This window comes from Argopecten irradians, chromosome 7 (genome assembly GCF_041381155.1).
Source record: "Argopecten irradians isolate NY chromosome 7, Ai_NY, whole genome shotgun sequence".
Lineage (NCBI taxonomy): Eukaryota > Metazoa > Mollusca > Bivalvia > Pectinida > Pectinidae > Argopecten > Argopecten irradians.
Window position 1 is genome coordinate 4,520,642 of NC_091140.1, and position 20,526 is coordinate 4,541,167.

Sequence of the window (20,526 nt, forward strand, 5' to 3'; positions counted from 1 at the left end):
TTTAGAATCTCCCAAATCAGATCATTGAAACGTTTGTTTATCCTTTAAAAGCTTGTGATTGCACATGGTACACGGCAGCAATAATGATTTCGCTTCAAATATCTTTTTCTGGGAGTGTTCTTTTACCCTGGACAATCATTTCGAATTAAAGTGATACTTGTTCGTTTGGCGAACTCTACAAAGGTCTGTGCGATGGATCGCTTGGTCCCGACGACTGGTCATTTCCGCCAAAATTCGTGGATCATCATGTGCCGGCCGCTATCGGCAAACAGAAAACTGACGTTTTTGACAAAGTTATGATGTCTTCAAAGGTAAATGAAGCAACGAAACTGTTTGGACATTATGTCAGAATAACGTTGCACGAGGTGCAACGGTCATCGGCATCTACATCTGAAAACAATGTCAAAACTGATCATGAAAATGAATGTCGGAATAAAACAGGTGAGAAAAAACGGAATGCTTTCCAAGTTCAAGTTTGCAACCAGAAGATGCTTCAAAAGCACCGAGAATCAATGCATTGTTAACGAAAGTATATGTCAGAAGTAACATCTGTAATGTTTGTAGATTTGGAATACTTTACATTATTGCACTAGTCATCATCCTGGCGGTAATTGTCATTACATATAGTCATAGTGGTATTTAGTACCACTAACTTTGTATGTGTATTGCGCATGCCTATTGCGGTTGTTACTGACTGCCCGCCATATTGGAATAAAGTGTGAAACATGTGCGCCGTGTTTGTTCCTGAAATAACATCTAATGAAAGCCTACACCCGGACATTTCAGTGGCGACGAGGATTTCTGGTGTAACGAAGCTGAAGAAACGGCAGTATGGTAAACCAAAATCGTTGTAAATTAGTGTAAAAGCCATTCACCGGCAGCCAAGGTGGCGAATGTTCCTGAACTTTTCTCAGTGTTACCATTCCACGTAAACACAACCATGGCAGTGTACGGTAGAATAGAATCATTCGATTTTGAAATGAACTGGGATGAGTATGTAGAAAGGGTAGAACAATATTTCATAGCTAACGGAGTTGATGATGTTGATAAACAACGCTCGATATTGTTGACAGTTATGGGTCAGAAAATGTATGGTCTCGTGCGGAACCTCACATCTCCCGAAAAACACTCTGATAAGACATACGATGAGTTGAAGGAACTCATATCTCAACATTTAAAACCAAAACCGCTTATTATAGCCGAAAGATTTAAATTCCATCAAAGGAATCAGCAATCGAATGAAACCATATGTCAGTATGTAGCTGAACTGAGACGACTAAGCGAACATTGTGAATTTGGCACGTTTCTAGACGATGCATTGAGAGACAGGTTTGTGTCAGGTTTGTCCTCGATTCCTACACAACGTAAACTACTCACAGAGGCAACTCTAACAATGTCAAAGGCAAAGGAAATAGCGGTGAGCATGGAGATGGCTGAAAATGAGGCACGGAAATTGAAAGGAGACAGCGTAGACAAAGCTGGAAATGTCAACAAATTTCAAGCATTCAAGGAATGTTTTCGCTGCGGTAAGACGAACCATAGTGCAGACAGATGTTTCTACAAAAGTAGTAAGTGCCATACATGCAAAGAGATAGGACATTTACATAAAAAGTGCCCGAAATCAAAGACTTCCAAAGATAAACATTGGACTTCAAAAAATCAAAGTACTAGTAGTTCTGATTCAACCAGACAGACAAAGGGAAACTCTAAGAAAAGTAAAAAGAGTTCGAAAATCCATTTCATGGAGGATTCTGACCAAGAAGAGGTCTCGGAAGTATGGCCGATATTCTCAATCAAGTCCAGAGGGCAAAAAGGGATCCGTATTTCATTAGAAATTGAAAAGACACCTCAAACGATGGAGTTGGACACCGGATCACCAGTGTCTCTGATATCAGACAGAGATTACAGGGCTATGTTCAAGGATAAAGTTAAACTACAAGACAGCTCAACTATGTTAAAAACATATACCGGTGAAGTATTGCCAGTGTTGGGCGAGGCTAGTGTCCAGGTGTCATATGAAGGACAGAACAAACTTTTGCCATTGCTAGTAGTGGAAGGTGATGGACCTGCTTTATTTGGTAGAAATTGGTTAGGACAGCTACATCTTAACTGGAAAACGATCAACCTGATGACTATCAACGAGCAGAAATATTCCATATTTGAGGACAAATTAGGCACAGTTAAGGGAATCACAGCATCTATCAAACTGAAGGACAATACCCAGCCTAAGTTTTTCAAAGCTAGAACTGTACCTTATGCACTTAAAGATCAGATAGGCGCAGAACTTCAGCGACTAGAGGCAGCTGGCATAGTGGAAAAGGTGGAAAGTTCAGATTGGGCGACACCTATAGTGCCTGTCATGAAACCGGACGGTTCAGTGAGAATATGTGGCGATTTCAAAATCACCATAAACCCTGTGCTGGATGTACCTGAATATCCCCTGCCTACCAGCAAGGAGCTATTCACCAAGCTCAACGGAGGACAGAAATTTTCAAAGCTGGATTTGACCCAAGCTTACAACCAGGTTCTTCTGGATGAGGAGTCGCGAAAATATGTAACTATCAACACTCACCTTGGTTTGTATAGATACACCAGGCTTCCATTTGGTGTAGCGTCTGCACCTGCTATTTTCCAGCGGACAATGGAAACCGTTCTACAAGAATTGGACAGTGTTGGTTGTATCTTGGATGATGTTCTCGTGACCGGAAAAGATGATGTAGTTCATCAGCAAAACCTGAATGCTACACTTAAGCGTTTGGATGACTATGGTGTCAAGTTGAGGAAAGACAAGTGTTATTTTATGAGGGAGGAGGTGGAATATTTCGCTTTCGTAGTAAATAAAGATGGTATCCACCCATCACCACGCAAGGTTGAAGCTATCCTACAGTTGAAGGATCCACAAAATAAGAAAGAGCTTCAGTCATGGTTAGGCATTGTAAACTACTACAGGAAGTTTATACCAAACATGTCTACAATTGTACAACCCCTCACGACATTACTGGCAGACAAGGTCGATTGGCATTGGACAGCAGATTGTCACTCAGCCTGTGAAAAAATCAAAGAACTTTTAGTGTCATCAGATGTATTGGTTCATTATGACCCCGAAAAGCCTGTAACCTTGGCAGTAGATGCATCTTCTTACGGTTTAGGAGCCGTGATATCTCACACTATTGACAAAGATGATCGACCAATCGCGTATGCGTCGTGTACCCTCACTGCGACCGAAAAAAAACTACTCCCAAATTGAGAAGGAGGCTTTGGCAATCATGTATGGTGTCCGCAAATTTCATCAGTGTCTTTACGGAAGAAAATTTACTTTGTTGACTGACCATAAACCTCTGACACTGATTCTAGGACCAAAGAAAGGTATTCCTGTACTAGCAACCTCACGGTTACAACGGTGGGCTATCCAGTTGTCGTCGTATCAATTTGATATAAAGTATAGGTCAACTACTCAGAACGGGAATGCTGATACTTTATCGCGTTTTCCTGTTGACACCGAGGATGTTGCTGAAATAGACCAGGAAGCCATGAAGGTGAACAAAATCCAATTGAGCAAGTTACCGATCACAGCCGCACAGATTGCCTTAGCAACGAAAAAGGACGCTGTATTGTCTAGAGTGATGTACTTTGTGACCAATGGATGGTCGCATGAAAAGCCAGAAAATGAGTTACTTCCCTTTTACCGTGTCAGAGAGGAACTGACAGTGGAGGAAGGATGTCTCTTGAGAGGAATCCGAGTTATTGTTCCAGATCGGTTCCAGGATGAAAATTTGAGCGAGTTACATGGTAACCATCCGGGAATAGTAAGAATGAAGGTGTTGGCGAGATTGTTCGTGTGGTGGCCAATGTTGGACACAGATATTGAAACTAAGGTGGCAAAGTGTGAAAGTTGTAGAAAACAACTACCTAACATGCCACAGTCGCGATCCAATCCATGGTTATGGCCGAACAAAGCATGGGAACGTGTACATATCGACTACGCAGGACCATTCCTGTTAGTTGTCATGGACGCGCACTCCAAATGGTTGGACGTTGTGAGAATGTCGTCAACAAGTGCTGAAAGCACTATTAACGCGCTTCGATATATGTTCTCCGCGTACGGACTACCAAAAGAAATAGTGTCAGACAACGGACCACAGTTTGTGGCAGCTGAGTTTGAAGAATTCCTAAAGATCAATGGCGTCAAGCATATCAAATCAGCGCCATATCATCCAAGTTCAAATGGTGAGGCTGAACGTGCGGTGAGAACATTTAAGATCAGTATGAAAAATTTGGAAGATGAGGAAGGAACATTGAACCAAAAGCTGGCGTCATTCCTATTGTCATATAGGACAACTCCTCATACGCTTACCAAAGTCACACCAGCTGAGTTATTCATGGGCAGGAAGCTCAGAACTCGTTTGGACATTATCAGACCAAATCTTGAACAATCTGTTCAAATACGTAATCAGCGACATGTCGTGGCCAAGAAAAGTCGCGAAATGGAGATTGGAGACTTGGTAATGGTGCATGATTATCGAGGCACCAACCGAAAACGATCATGGATTCGTGGAGTTATTATACAGAAACTGGGACCAGTAACCTATAGAGTGCAGGTTGGGGACTTAATCTGGAAGAGACACATTGATCAGATGCGCGATTGTGTGGTGGATTGCGAGTCACAGCCATTACATTCATCTTCACCGAGTAATGCGTGTACCGACGACTTGTCACAGCATTTCGTCCCATCGAGGGTCCCAAGAACTGAACCAACGGATATGGCGATAAGTCCTAAAGCCAATCATCAATGTGAAACAACACCTAAGACTGTCACGAACGGTAACACCCAGTTAAGCACACAAAAAACTGTACATGTAGAAACCATTCCTTTGTGTGATAAATCCATGACCACAGATCTAGAGTCGCGTTTTCCGCGTCGCGAACATTCCAAACCTAAGAGGTTAATCGAGTCCATTTGAAATTAAACTGTAATTTGTGTTACTTTTTGTTATTGTTATATTGACAGTTAAAGATTATGCAAGGAGTATAATTAGGTTAATTAGGTTAATTAGGTTGTTTTCAGTGTTTTACAAGACTGATATTCATGAACTGTGCTCTATCTTACAAAGAGATGTGCTCAAAATTAGTTGAAATAAGCTAACGATTATTACAGATCATAATATTGGTTTATTGTTTTGAAGAGGGGAAAAGTGTAATGTTTGTAGATTTGGAATACTTTACATTATTGCACTAGTCATCATCCAGGCGGTAATTGTCATTACATATAGTCATAGTGATATTTAGTACCACTAACTTTGTATGTGTATTGCGCATGCCTATTGCGGTTGTTACTGACTGCCCGCCATATTGGAATAAAGTGTGAAACATGTGCGCCGTGTTTGTTCCTGAAATAACATCTAATAAAAGCCTACACCCGGACATTTCAACATCACATGTGATACTCCTATTGAAGTCCCCTATTTCAGCTCGAAGTGCTTTCCCCTGTGTGCTTCCATTGTGGCTCTGACACAGACCTTGTAATAAAGGAGAGCCAATATCCAATATGTAAAATCTGTGACACCAGAGACAAACAAGCTCTTAAAAGAAAGAGAAATGTGTGGGAGGAACGAAAGGGGAGCAAAAAGACCAAATCTTAAAACATAGGGAGTCCTGATCACTTGCTTATGTACATCTGGTTAACATTGAACATAAAGTTGTATTTCAATTGTTTTTCAATTTAAATTGTAAGTTTAATACCAGAAAATAAAGACAATAGTTTAAAATTAAGATTTCTTTATTCATTTTATGCATTTAACAATTGACACAATTTCAAATCACATGATTCATGTATATTATTATGTGACTGAGAAAAAAAAAAATCCCTCCCTCATCACATTTTTAGGTAGTAAAAAAAATAGCCTCCCTCCCTCATCCTTTTTTGGAAAAATGTGCCTGAGAAACAAGAAATTAATTTTGTTTGGCCCTATAAAATCTGTTTATGCTGTAGTTGTGTTGGCACCCAGTGAAGGAGGGGTTACTGGCGTATGGTACAGATGATGGCCGAGTCGGGATATATGACACTCTCTCCAACAGGTGTGTTCATTTTAAATCTTAACATAATTCATTTATGTAGTGTCTCCAAGCGTTCTCATGTTATTAAGATCAGCAGAATCTTATCCACAATGCAAGAATTTAATATGTAAACATTAAGTAGTAGCAGTGATGGTTTTAATGCTCAAAGCAAAAACATATTTGTAGAATGAGTCAATGTGAAATCTGATATTTTGCAGGATCTGAAATACAGCATTATCTAAAAAATGAAACGAATCATTCCTTTACTGTAAACCCATGATGTCTCCTCTACCTACCATAAGATAGTGATTTTACTGTTACAGGCCTCCTAACATCTCCTCTACCTACATCTCCTCTACCTACCATAAGATAGTGATTTTACTGTTACAGGCCTCCTAACATCTCCTCTACCTACCATAAGATAGTTATTTTACTGTTACAGACCTCCTAACATCTCCTCTACCTACCATAAGATAGTTATTTTACTGTTACAGACCTCCTAACATCTCCTCTACCTACCATAAGATAGTGATTTTACTGTTACAGACCTCCTAACATCTCCTCTATCTACCATAAGATAGTTATTTTACTGTTACAGACCTCCTAACATCTCTCTCTACCTACCATAAGATAGTATTTTACTGTTACAGGCCTCCTAACATCTCCTCTACCTACCATAAGATAGTTATTTTACTGTTACAGCCTCCTAACATCTCCTCTACCTACCATAAGATAGTTATTTTACTGTTACAGGCCTCCTAACATCTCCTCTACCTACCATAAGATAGTATTTTACTGTTACAGACCTCCTAACATCTCCTCTACCTACCATAAGATAGTTATTTTACTGTTACAGGCCTCCTAACATCTCCTCTACCTACCATAATAGTATTTTACTGTTACAGACCTCCTAACATCTCCTCTACCTACCATAAGATAGTGATTTTACTGTTACAGACCTCCTAACATCTCCTCTACCTACCATAAGATACTGTTACAGACCTCCTAACATCTCCTACCTACCATAAGATAGTTATTTTACTGTTACAGACCTCCTAACATCTCCTCTACCTACCATAAGATAGTGATTTTTACTGTTACAGACCTCCTAACATCTCCTCTACCTACCATAAGATAGTGATTTTACTGTTACAGGCCTCCTAACATCTCCTCTACCTACCATAAGATAGTTATTTTACTGTTACAGACCTCCTAACATCTCCTCTACCTACCATAAGATAGTGATTTTTACTGTTACAGACCTCCTAACATCTCCTCTATCTACCATAAGATAGTGATTTTACTGTTACAGACCTCCTAACATCTCCTCTACCTACCATAAGATAGTTATTTTACTGTTACAGACCTCCTAACATCTCCTCTACCTACCATAAGATAGTTATTTTACTGTTACAGGCCTCCTAACATCTCCTCTACCTACCATAAGATAGTGATTTTACTGTTACAGACCTCCTAACATCTCCTCTACCTACCATAAGATAGTGATTTTACTGTTACAGACCTCCTAACATCTCCTCTACCTACCATAAGATAGTTATTTTACTGTTACAGACCTCCTAACATCTCCTCTACCTACCATAAGATAGTTATTTTACTGTTACAGGCCTCCTAACATCTCCTCTACCTACCATAAGATAGTTATTTTACTGTTTTAACATCTCCTCTACTACATAGATTTTTACTGGCCTCCTAACATCTCCTCTACCTACCATAAGATAGTTATTTTACTGTTACAGACCTCCTAACATCTCCTCTACCTACCATAAGATAGTTATTTTACTGTTACAGACCTCCTAACATCTCCTCTACCTACCATAAGATAGTTATTTTACTGTTTACAGGCCTCCTAACATCTCCTCTACCTACCATAAGATAGTTATTTTACTGTTACACCTCCTAACATCTCCTCTACCTACCATAAGATAGTTATTTTACTGTTACAGACCTCCTAACATCTCCTCTACCTACCATAAAAGATAGTGATCTTTTACTGTTACAGACCTCCTAACATCTCCTCTACCTACCATAAGATAGTTATTTTACTGTTACAGACCTCCTAACATCTCCTCTACCTACCATAAGATAGTTATTTTACTGTTACAGACCTCCTAACATCTCCTCTACCTACCATAAGATAGTGATTTTACTGTTACAGCCTCCTAACATCTCCTCTACCTACCATAAGATAGTGATTTTACTGTTACAGACCTCCTAACATCTCCTCTACCTACCATAAGATAGTTATTTTACTGTTACAGCCTCCTAACATCTCCTCTACCTACCATAAGATAGTGATTTTACTGTTACAGACCTCCTAACATCTCCTCTACCTACCATAAGATAGTTATTTTACTGTTACAGGCCTCCTAACATCTCCTCTACCTACCATAAGATAGTGATTTTACTGTTACAGACCTCCTAACATCTCCTCTACCTACCATAAGATAGTTATTTTACTGTTACAGACCTCCTAACATCTCCTCTACCTACCATAAGATAGTTATTTTACTGTTACAGACCTCCTAACATCTCCTCTACCTACCATAAGATAGTTATTTTACTGTTACAGACCTCCTAACATCTCCTCTACCTACCATAAGATAGTGATTTTACTGTTACAGACCTCCTAACATCTCCTCTACCTACCATAAGATAGTTATTTTACTGTTACAGACCTCCTAACATCTCCTCTACCTACCATAAGATAGTGATTTTACTGTTACAGACCTCCTAACATCTCCTCTACCTACCATAAGATAGTGATTTTACTGTTACAGGCCTCCTAACATCTCCTCTACCTACCATAAGATAGTGATTTTACTGTTACAGACCTCCTAACATCTCCTCTACCTACCATAAGATAGTTATTTTACTGTTACAGGCCTCCTAACATCTCCTCTACCTACCATAAGATAGTTATTTTACTGTTACAGACCTCCTAACATCTCCTCTACCTACCATAAGATAGTTTTTTTACTGTTACAGACCTCCTAACATCTCCTCTACCTACCATAAGATAGTTATTTTACTGTTACAGGCCTCCTAACATCTCCTCTACCTACCATAAGATAGTATTTTACTGTTACAGACCTCCTAACATCTCCTCTACCTACCATAAGATAGTGATTTTACTGTTACAGACCTCCTAACATCTCCTCTACCTACCATAAGATAGTTGATTTTACTGTTACAGACCTCCTAACATCTCCTCTACCTACCATAAGATAGTTATTTTACTGTTACAGACCTCCTAACATCTCCTCTACCTACCATAAGATAGTTATTTTACTGTTACAGACCTCCTAACATCTCCTCTACCTACCATAAGATAGTTATTTTACTGTTACAGGCCTCCTAACATCTCCTCTACCTACCATAAGATAGTGATTTTACTGTTACAGACCTCCTAACATCTCCTCTACCTACCATAAGATAGTTATTTTACTGTTACAGGCCTCCTAACATCTCCTCTACCTACCATAAGATAGTTATTTTACTGTTACAGACCTCCTAACATCTCCTCTACCTACCATAAGATAGTGATTTTACTGTTACAGGCCTCCTAACATCTCCTCTACCTACCATAAGATAGTTATTTTACTGTTACAGACCTCCTAACATCTCCTCTACCTACCATAAGATAGTGATTTTACTGTTACAGACCTCCTAACATCTCCTCTACCTACCATAAGATAGTTATTTTACTGTTACAGACCTCCTAACATCTCCTCTACCTACCATAAGATAGTTATTTTACTGTTACAGGCCTCCTAACATCTCCTCTACCTACCATAAGATAGTTATTTTACTGTTACAGGCCTCCTAACATCTCCTCTATCTACCATAAGATAGTTATTTTACTGTTACAGACCTCCTAACATCTCCTCTACCTACCATAAGATAGTTATTTTACTGTTACAGCCTCCTAACATCTCCTCTACCTACCATAAGATAGTATTTTACTGTTACAGCCTCCTAACATCTCCTCTACCTACCATAAGATAGTTATTTTACTGTTACAGACCTCCTAACATCTCCTCTACCTACCATAAGATAGTTATTTTACTGTTACAGACCTCCTAACATCTCCTCTACCTACCATAAGATAGTTATTTTACTGTTACAGACCTCCTAACATCTCCTCTACCTACCATAAGATAGTTATTTTACTGTTACAGACCTCCTAACATCTCCTCTACCTACCATAAGATAGTTATTTTACTGTTACAGACCTCCTAACATCTCCTCTACCTACCATAAGATAGTTGATTTTACTGTTACAGACCTCCTAACATCTCCTCTACCTACCATAAGATAGTGATTTTACTGTTACAGACCTCCTAACATCTCCTCTACCTACCATAAGATAGTGATTTTACTGTTACAGACCTCCTAACATCTCCTCTACCTACCATAAGATAGTTATTTTACTGTTACAGACCTCCTAACATCTCCTCTACCTACCATAAGATAGTTATTTTACTGTTACAGGCCTCCTAACATCTCCTCTACCTACCATAAGATAGTTATTTTACTGTTACAGACCTCCTAACATCTCCTCTACCTACCATAAGATAGTGATTTTACTGTTACAGACCTCCTAACATCTCCTCTACCTACCATAAGATAGTATTTTACTGTTACAGACCTCCTAACATCTCCTCTACCTACCATAAGATAGTGATTTTACTGTTACAGACCTCCTAACATCTCCTCTACCTACCATAAGATAGTTATTTTACTGTTACAGACCTCCTAACATCTCCTCTACCTACCATAAGATAGTGATTTTACTGTTACAGACCTCCTAACATCTCCTCTACCTACCATAAGATAGTTATTTTACTGTTACAGACCTCCTAACATCTCCTCTACCTACCATAAGATAGTATTTTACTGTTACAGACCTCCTAACATCTCCTCTACCTACCATAAGATAGTTATTTTACTGTTACAGACCTCCTAACATCTCCTCTACCTACCATAAGATAGTTGATTTTACTGTTACAGACCTCCTAACATCTCCTCTACCTACCATAAGATAGTGATTTTACTGTTACAGACCTCCTAACATTCATCTACCTCTAAGTAATTTTACTGTTACAGACCTCTAACACCATACATAATAGTTAGTTATTTTACTGTTACAGGCCTCCTAACATCTCCTCTACCTACCATAAGATAGTTATTTTACTGTTACAGACCTCCTAACATCTCCTCTACCTACCATAAGATAGTTATTTTACTGTTACAGACCTCCTAACATCTCCTCTACCTACCATAAGATAGTGATTTTACTGTTACAGACCTCCTAACATCTCCTCTAACCTACCATAAGATAGTGATTTTACTGTTACAGGCCTCCTAACATCTCCTCTACCTACCATAAGATAGTTATTTTACTGTTACAGACCTCCTAACATCTCCTCTACCTACCATAAGATAGTGATTTTACTGTTTACAGGCCTCCTAACATCTCCTCTACCTACCATAAGATAGTGATTTTACTGTTACAGACCTCCTAACATCTCCTCTACCTACCATAAGATAGTTATTTTACTGTTACAGACCTCCTAACATCTCCTCTACCTACCATAAGATAGTTATTTTACTGTTACAGACCTCCTAACATCTCCTCTACCTACCATAAGATAGTGATTTTACTGTTACAGGACCTCCTAACATCTCCTCTACCTACCATAAGATAGTGATTTTACTGTTACAGGCCTCCTAACATCTCCTCTACCTACCATAAGATAGTTATTTTACTGTTACAGACCTCCTAACATCTCCTCTACCTACCATAAGATAGTGATTTTACTGTTACAGACCTCCTAACATCTCCTCTACCTACCATAAGATAGTGATTTTACTGTTACAGACCTCCTAACATCTCCTCTATCTACCATAAGATAGTGATTTTACTGTTACAGACCTCCTAACATCTCCTCTACCTACCATAAGATAGTGATTTTACTGTTACAGACCTCCTAACATCTCCTCTACCTACCATAAGATAGTTATTTTACTGTTACAGACCTCCTAACATCTCCTCTACCTACCATAAGATAGTTATTTTACTGTTACAGACCTCCTAACATCTCCTCTACCTACCATAAGATAGTGATTTTACTGTTACAGGACCTCCTAACATCTCCTCTACCTACCATAAGATAGTGATTTTACTGTTACAGACCTCCTAACATCTCCTCTACCTACCATAAGATAGTGATTTTACTGTTACAGACCTCCTAACATCTCCTCTACCTACCATAAGATAGTGATTTTACTGTTACAGACCTCCTAACATCTCCTCTACCTACCATAAGATAGTTATTTTACTGTTACAGGCCTCCTAACATCTCCTCTACCTACCATAAGATAGTTATTTTACTGTTACAGACCTCCTAACATCTCCTCTACCTACCATAAGATAGTTATTTTACTGTTACAGACCTCCTAACATCTCCTCTACCTACCATAAGATAGTATTTTACTGTTACAGCCTCCTAACATCTCCTCTACCTACCATAAGATAGTTATTTTACTGTTACAGACCTCCTAACATCTCCTCTACCTACCATAAGATAGTGATTTTACTGTTACAGACCTCCTAACATCTCCTCTACCTACCATAAGATAGTGATTTTACTGTTACAGACCTCCTAACATCTCCTCTACCTACCATAAGATAGTGATTTTACTGTTACAGACCTCCTAACATCTCCTCTACCTACCATAAGATAGTTATTTTACTGTTACAGGCCTCCTAACATCTCCTCTACCTACCATAAGATAGTGATTTTACTGTTACAGACCTCCTAACATCTCCTCTACCTACCATAAGATAGTGATTTTACTGTTACAGACCTCCTAACATCTCCTCTACCTACCATAAGATAGTTATTTTACTGTTACAGGCCTCCTAACATCTCCTCTACCTACCATAAGATAGTGATTTTACTGTTACAGGCCTCCTAACATCTCCTCTACCTACCATAAGATAGTTATTTTACTGTTACAGACCTCCTAACATCTCCTCTACCTACCATAAGATAGTGATTTTACTGTTACAGACCTCCTAACATCTCCTCTACCTACCATAAGATAGTTATTTTACTGTTACAGACCTCCTAACATCTCCTCTACCTACCATAAGATAGTTATTTTACTGTTACAGACCTCCTAACATCTCCTCTACCTACCATAAGATAGTGATTTTACTGTTACAGGCCTCCTAACATCTCCTCTACCTACCATAAGATAGTTATTTTACTGTTACAGACCTCCTAACATCTCCTCTACCTACCATAAGATAGTTATTTTACTGTTACAGACCTCCTAACATCTCCTCTACCTACCATAAGATAGTGATTTTACTGTTACAGACCTCCTAACATCTCCTCTACCTACCATAAGATAGTTATTTTACTGTTACAGGCCTCCTAACATCTCCTCTACCTACCATAAGATAGTTATTTTACTGTTACAGGCCTCCTAACATCTCCTCTACCTACCATAAGATAGTTATTTTACTGTTACAGACCTCCTAACATCTCCTCTACCTACCATAAGATAGTTATTTTACTGTTACAGGCCTCCTAACATCTCCTCTACCTACCATAAGATAGTTATTTTACTGTTACAGACCTCCTAACATCTCCTCTACCTACCATAAGATAGTGATTTTACTGTTACAGACCTCCTAACATCTCCTCTACCTACCATAAGATAGTGATTTTCTGTTACAGACCTCCTAACATCTCCTCTACCTACCATAAGATAGTGATTTTACTGTTACAGGCCTCCTAACATCTCCTCTACCTACCATAAGATAGTGATTTTACTGTTACAGGCCTCCTAACATCTCCTCTACCTACCATAAGATAGTTATTTTACTGTTACAGACCTCCTAACATCTCCTCTACCTACCATAAGATAGTTATTTTACTGTTACAGACCTCCTAACATCTCCTCTATCTACCATAAGATAGTGATTTTACTGTTACAGACCTCCTAACATCTCCTCTACCTACCATAAGATAGTTATTTTACTGTTACAGACCTCCTAACATCTCCTCTACCTACCATAAGATAGTTATTTTACTGTTACAGACCTCCTAACATCTCCTCTACCTACCATAAGATAGTTATTTTACTGTTACAGACCTCCTAACATCTCCTCTACCTACCATAAGATAGTTATTTTACTGTTACAGACCTCCTAACATCTCCTCTACCTACCATAAGATAGTTATTTTACTGTTACAGACCTCCTAACATCTCCTCTACCTACCATAAGATAGTTATTTTACTGTTACAGACCTCCTAACATCTCCTCTACCTACCATAAGATAGTGATTTTACTGTTACAGACCTCCTAACATCTCCTCTACCTACCATAAGATAGTGATTTTACTGTTACAGGACCTCCTAACATCTCCTCTACCTACCATAAGATAGTGATTTTACTGTTACAGGCCTCCTAACATCTCCTCTACCTACCATAAGATAGTGATTTTACTGTTACAGACCTCCTAACATCTCCTCTACCTACCATAAGATAGTTATTTTACTGTTACAGACCTCCTAACATCTCCTCTACCTACCATAAGATAGTTATTTTACTGTTACAGACCTCCTAACATCTCCTCTACCTACCATAAGATAGTTATTTTTACTGTTACAGACCTCCTAACATCTCCTCTACCTACCATAAGATAGTTATTTTACTGTTACAGACCTCCTAACATCTCCTCTACCTACCATAAGATAGTTATTTTACTGTTACAGGCCTCCTAACATCTCCTCTACCTACCATAAGATAGTGATTTTACTGTTACAGACCTCCTAACATCTCCTCTACCTACCATAAGATAGTGTTATTTTACTGTTACAGACCTCCTAACATCTCCTCTACCTACCATAAGATAGTGATTTTACTGTTACAGACCTCCTAACATCTCCTCTACCTACCATAAGATAGTGATTTTACTGTTACAGACCTCCTAACATCTCCTCTACCTACCATAAATAGATAGTGATTTTACTGTTACAGGCCTCCTAACATCTCCTCTACCTACCATAAGATAGTTATTTTACTGTTACAGGCCTCCTAACATCTCCTCTACCTACCATAAGATAGTTATTTTACTGTTACAGGCCTCCTAACATCTCCTCTACCTACCATAAGATAGTTGATTTTACTGTTACAGACCTCCTAACATCTCCTCTACCTACCATAAGATAGTTATTTTTACTGTTACAGACCTCCTAACATCTCCTCTACCTACCATAAGATAGTTATTTTACTGTTACAGACCTCCTAACATCTCCTCTACCTACCATAAGATAGTGATTTTACTGTTACAGGCCTCCTAACATCTCCTCTACCTACCATAAGATAGTTATTTTACTGTTACAGACCTCCTAACATCTCCTCTACCTACCATAAGATAGTTATTTTACTGTTACAGACCTCCTAACATCTCCTCTCTACCTACCATAAGATAGTTATTTTACTGTTACAGACCTCCTAACATCTCCTCTACCTACCATAAGATAGTTATTTTACTGTTACAGACCTCCTAACATCTCCTCTACCTACCATAAGATAGTGATTTTACTGTTACAGACCTCCTAACATCTCCTCTACCTACCATAAGATAGTTATTTTACTGTTACAGGCCTCCTAACATCTCCTCTACCTACCATAAGATAGTTATTTTACTGTTACAGACCTCCTAACATCTCCTCTACCTACCATAAGATAGTTATTTTACTGTTACAGGCCTCCTAACATCTCCTCTACCTACCATAAGATAGTTATTTTACTGTTACAGACCTCCTAACATCTCCTCTACCTACCATAAGATAGTTATTTTACTGTTACAGACCTCCTAACATCTCCTCTACCTACCATAAGATAGTGATTTTACTGTTACAGACCTCCTAACATCTCCTCTACCTACCATAAGATAGTTATTTTACTGTTACAGGCCTCCTAACATCTCCTCTACCTACCATAAGATAGTTATTTTACTGTTACAGACCTCCTAACATCTCCTCTACCTACCATAAGATAGTTATTTTACTGTTACAGGCCTCCTAACATCTCCTCTACCTACCATAAGATAGTGATTTTACTGTTACAGGCCTCCTAACATCTCCTCTACCTACCATAAGATAGTTATTTTACTGTTACAGACCTCCTAACATCTCCTCTACCTACCATAAGATAGTGATTTTACTGTTACAGACCTCCTAACATCTCCTCTACCTACCATAAGATAGTTATTTTACTGTTACAGGCCTCCTAACATCTCCTCTACCTACCATAAGATAGTTATTTTACTGTTACAGGCCTCCTAACATCTCCTCTACCTACCATAAGATAGTTATTTTACTGTTACAGGCCTCCTAACATCTCCTCTACCTACCATAAGATAGTTATTTTACTGTTACAGACCTCCTAACATCTCCTCTACCTACCATAAGATAGTGATTTTACTGTTACAGACCTCCTAACATCTCCTCTACCTACCATAAGATAGTTATTTTACTGTTACAGACCTCCTAACATCTCCTCTACCTACCATAAGATAGTTATTTTACTGTTACAGACCTCCTAACATCTCCTCTACCTACCATAAGATAGTTATTTTACTGTTACAGACCTCCTAACATCTCCTCTACCTACCATAAGATAGTTATTTTACTGTTACAGACCTCCTAACATCTCCTCTACCTACCATAAGATAGTTATTTTACTGTTACAGACCTCCTAACATCTCCTCTACCTACCATAAGATAGTTATTTTACTGTTACAGGCCTCCTAACATCTCCTCTACCTACCATAAGATAGTTATTTTACTGTTACAGACCTCCTAACATCTCCTCTACCTACCATAAGATAGTTATTTTACTGTTACAGACCTCCTAACATCTCCTCTACCTACCATAAGATAGTTATTTTACTGTTACAGACCTCCTAACATCTCCTCTACCTACCATAAGATAGTTATTTTACTGTTACAGACCTCCTAACATCTCCTCTACCTACCATAAGATAGTTATTTTACTGTTACAGGCCTCCTAACATCTCCTCTACCTACCATAAGATAGTTATTTTACTGTTACAGACCTCCTAACATCTCCTCTACCTACCATAAGATAGTGATTTTACTGTTACAGACCTCCTAACATCTCCTCTACCTACCATAAGATAGTTATTTTACTGTTACAGACCTCCTAACATCTCCTCTACCTACCATAAGATAGTGATTTTACTGTTACAGACCTCCTAACATCTCCTCTACCTACCATAAGATAGTGATTTTACTGTTACAGACCTCCTAACATCTCCTCTACCTACCATAAGATAGTGATTTTACTGTTACAGGCCTCCTAACATCTCCTCTACCTACCATAAGATAGTTATTTTACTGTTACAGGCCTCCTAACATCTCCTCTACCTACCATAAGATAGTTATTTTACTGTTACAGACCTCCTAACATCTCCTCTACCTACCATAAGATAGTTATTTTACTGTTACAGACCTCCTAACATCTCCTCTACCTACCATAAGATAGTTATTTTACTGTTACAGACCTCCTAACATCTCCTCTACCTACCATAAGATAGTTATTTTACTGTTACAGACCTCCTAACATCTCCTCTACCTACCATAAGATAGTTATTTTACTGTTACAGACCTCCTAACATCTCCTCTACCTACCATAAGATAGTTATTTTACTGTTACAGACCTCCTAACATCTCCTCTACCTACCATAAGATAGTTATTTTACTGTTACAGAGGCCTCCTAACATCTCCTCTACCTACCATAAGATAGTTATTTTACTGTTACAGACCTCCTAACATCTCCTCTACCTACCATAAGATAGTTATTTTACTGTTACAGGCCTCCTAACATCTCCTCTACCTACCATAAGATAGTTATTTTACTGTTACAGACCTCCTAACATCTCCTCTACCTACCATAAGATAGTTATTTTACTGTTACAGACCTCCTAACATCTCCTCTACCTACCATAAGATAGTTATTTTACTGTTACAGGCCTCCTAACATCTCCTCTACCTACCATAAGATAGTTATTTTACTGTTACAGACCTCCTAACATCTCCTCTACCTACCATAAGATAGTTATTTTACTGTTACAGACCTCCTAACATCTCCTCTACCTACCATAAGATAGTTATTTTACTGTTACAGCCTCCTAACATCTCCTCTACCTACCATAAGATAGTTATTTTACTGTTACAGACCTCCTAACATCTCCTCTACCTACCATAAGATAGTTATTTTACTGTTACAGACCTCCTAACATCTCCTCTACCTACCATAAGATAGTTATTTTACTGTTACAGACCTCCTAACATCTCCTCTACCTACCATAAGATAGTTATTTTACTGTTACAGGACCTCCTAACATCTCCTCTACCTACCATAAGATAGTGATTTTACTGTTACAGACCTCCTAACATCTCCTCTACCTACCATAAGATAGTGATTTTACTGTTACAGACCTCCTAACATCTCCTCTACCTACCATAAGATAGTGATTTTTACTGTTACAGGACCTCCTAACATCTCCTCTACCTACCATAAGATAGTTATTTTACTGTTACAGGCCTCCTAACATCTCCTCTACCTACCATAAGATTTTACTGTTACAGCCTCCTAACATCTCCTCTACCTACCATAAGATAGTTATTTTACTGTTACAGACCTCCTAACATCTCCTCTACCTACCATAAGATAGTATTTTACTGTTACAGACCTCCTAACATCTCCTCTACCTACCATAAGATAGTGATTTTACTGTTACAGGCCTCCTAACATCTCCTCTACCTACCATAAGATAGTTATTTTACTGTTACAGGCCTCCTAACATCTCCTCTACCTACCATAAGATAGTTATTTTACTGTTACAGGCCTCCTAACATCTCCTCTACCTACCATAAGATAGTTATTTTACTGTTACAGACCTCCTAACATCTCCTCTACCTACCATAAGATAGTGATTTTACTGTTACAGGCCTCCTAACATCTCCTCTACCTACCATAAGATAGTTATTTTACTGTTACAGCCTCCTAACATCTCCTCTACCTACCATAAGATAGTTATTTTACTGTTACAGACCTCCTAACATCTCCTCTACCTACCATAAGATAGTTATTTTACTGTTACAGGCCTCCTAACATCTCCTCTACCTACCATAAGATAGTTATTTTACTGTTACAGACCTCCTAACATCTCCTCTACCTACCATAAGATAGTTATTTTACTGTTACAGACCTCCTAACATCTCCTCTACCTACCATAAGATAGTTATTTTACTGTTACAGCCTCCTAACATCTCCTCTACCTACCATAAGATAGTTATTTTACTGTTACAGACCTCCTAACATCTCCTCTACCTACCATAAGATAGTGATTTTACTGTTACAGGCCTCCTAACATCTCCTCTACCTACCATAAGATAGTTATTTTACTGTTACAGGACCTCCTAACATCTCCTCTACCTACCATAAGATAGTGATTTTACTGTTACAGAGCCTCCTAACATCTCCTCTACCTACCATAAGATAGTTATTTTACTGTTACAGGCCTCCTAACATCTCCTCTACCTACCATAAGATATAGTTATTTTACTGTTACAGGCCTCCTAACATCTCCTCTACCTACCATAAGATAGTTATTTTACTGTTACAGACCTCCTAACATCTCCTCTACCTACCATAAGATAGTTATTTTACTGTTACAGACCTCCTAACATCTCCTCTACCTACCATAAGATAGTTATTTTACTGTTACAGGCCTCCTAACATCTCCTCTACCTACCATAAGATAGTTATTTTACTGTTACAGACCTCCTAACATCTCCTCTACCTACCATAAGATAGTTATTTTACTGTTACAGACCTCCTAACATCTCCTCTACCTACCATAAGATAGTTATTTTACTGTTACAGACCTCCTAACATCTCCTCTACCTACCATAAGATAGTTATTTTACTGTTACAGGCCTCCTAACATCTCCTCTACCTACCATAAGATAGTTATTTTACTGTTACAGACCTCCTAACATCTCCTCTACCTACCATAAGATAGTTATTTTACTGTTACAGGCCTCCTAACATCTCCTCTACCTACCATAAGATAGTTTTTTACTGTTACAGCTAATTACTGTACTTTTATGTTACAGGCCTCCTAACATCTCCTCTACCTACCATAAGATAGTTATTTTACTGTTACAGGCCTCCTAACATCTCCTCTACCTACCATAAGATAGTTATTTTACTGTTACAGACCTCCTAACATCTCCTCTACCTACCATAAGATAGTTATTTTACTGTTCAGCCTCTAACATCTCTCTACTTACTAGTTATTTTACTGTTACAGACCTCCTAACATCTCCTCTAC

The 20,526-nt window shown here is 38.5% G+C and overlaps 1 protein-coding gene across 2 annotated transcripts in view; it reads left to right on the forward strand.

The window, feature by feature from the left end:
* The window catches only part of LOC138327331 (gem-associated protein 5-like), a 252,249-nt gene that overhangs the window by 10,058 nt on the left and 221,665 nt on the right, over positions 1-20,526 (forward strand). For both annotated transcript variants that reach the window (XM_069273348.1, XM_069273349.1), the window contains exon 8: positions 5,990-6,075. In XM_069273348.1, the coding sequence (XP_069129449.1) occupies positions 5,990-6,075 (86 nt within the window). The remainder of the gene's footprint in view (positions 1-5,989; positions 6,076-20,526) is intronic.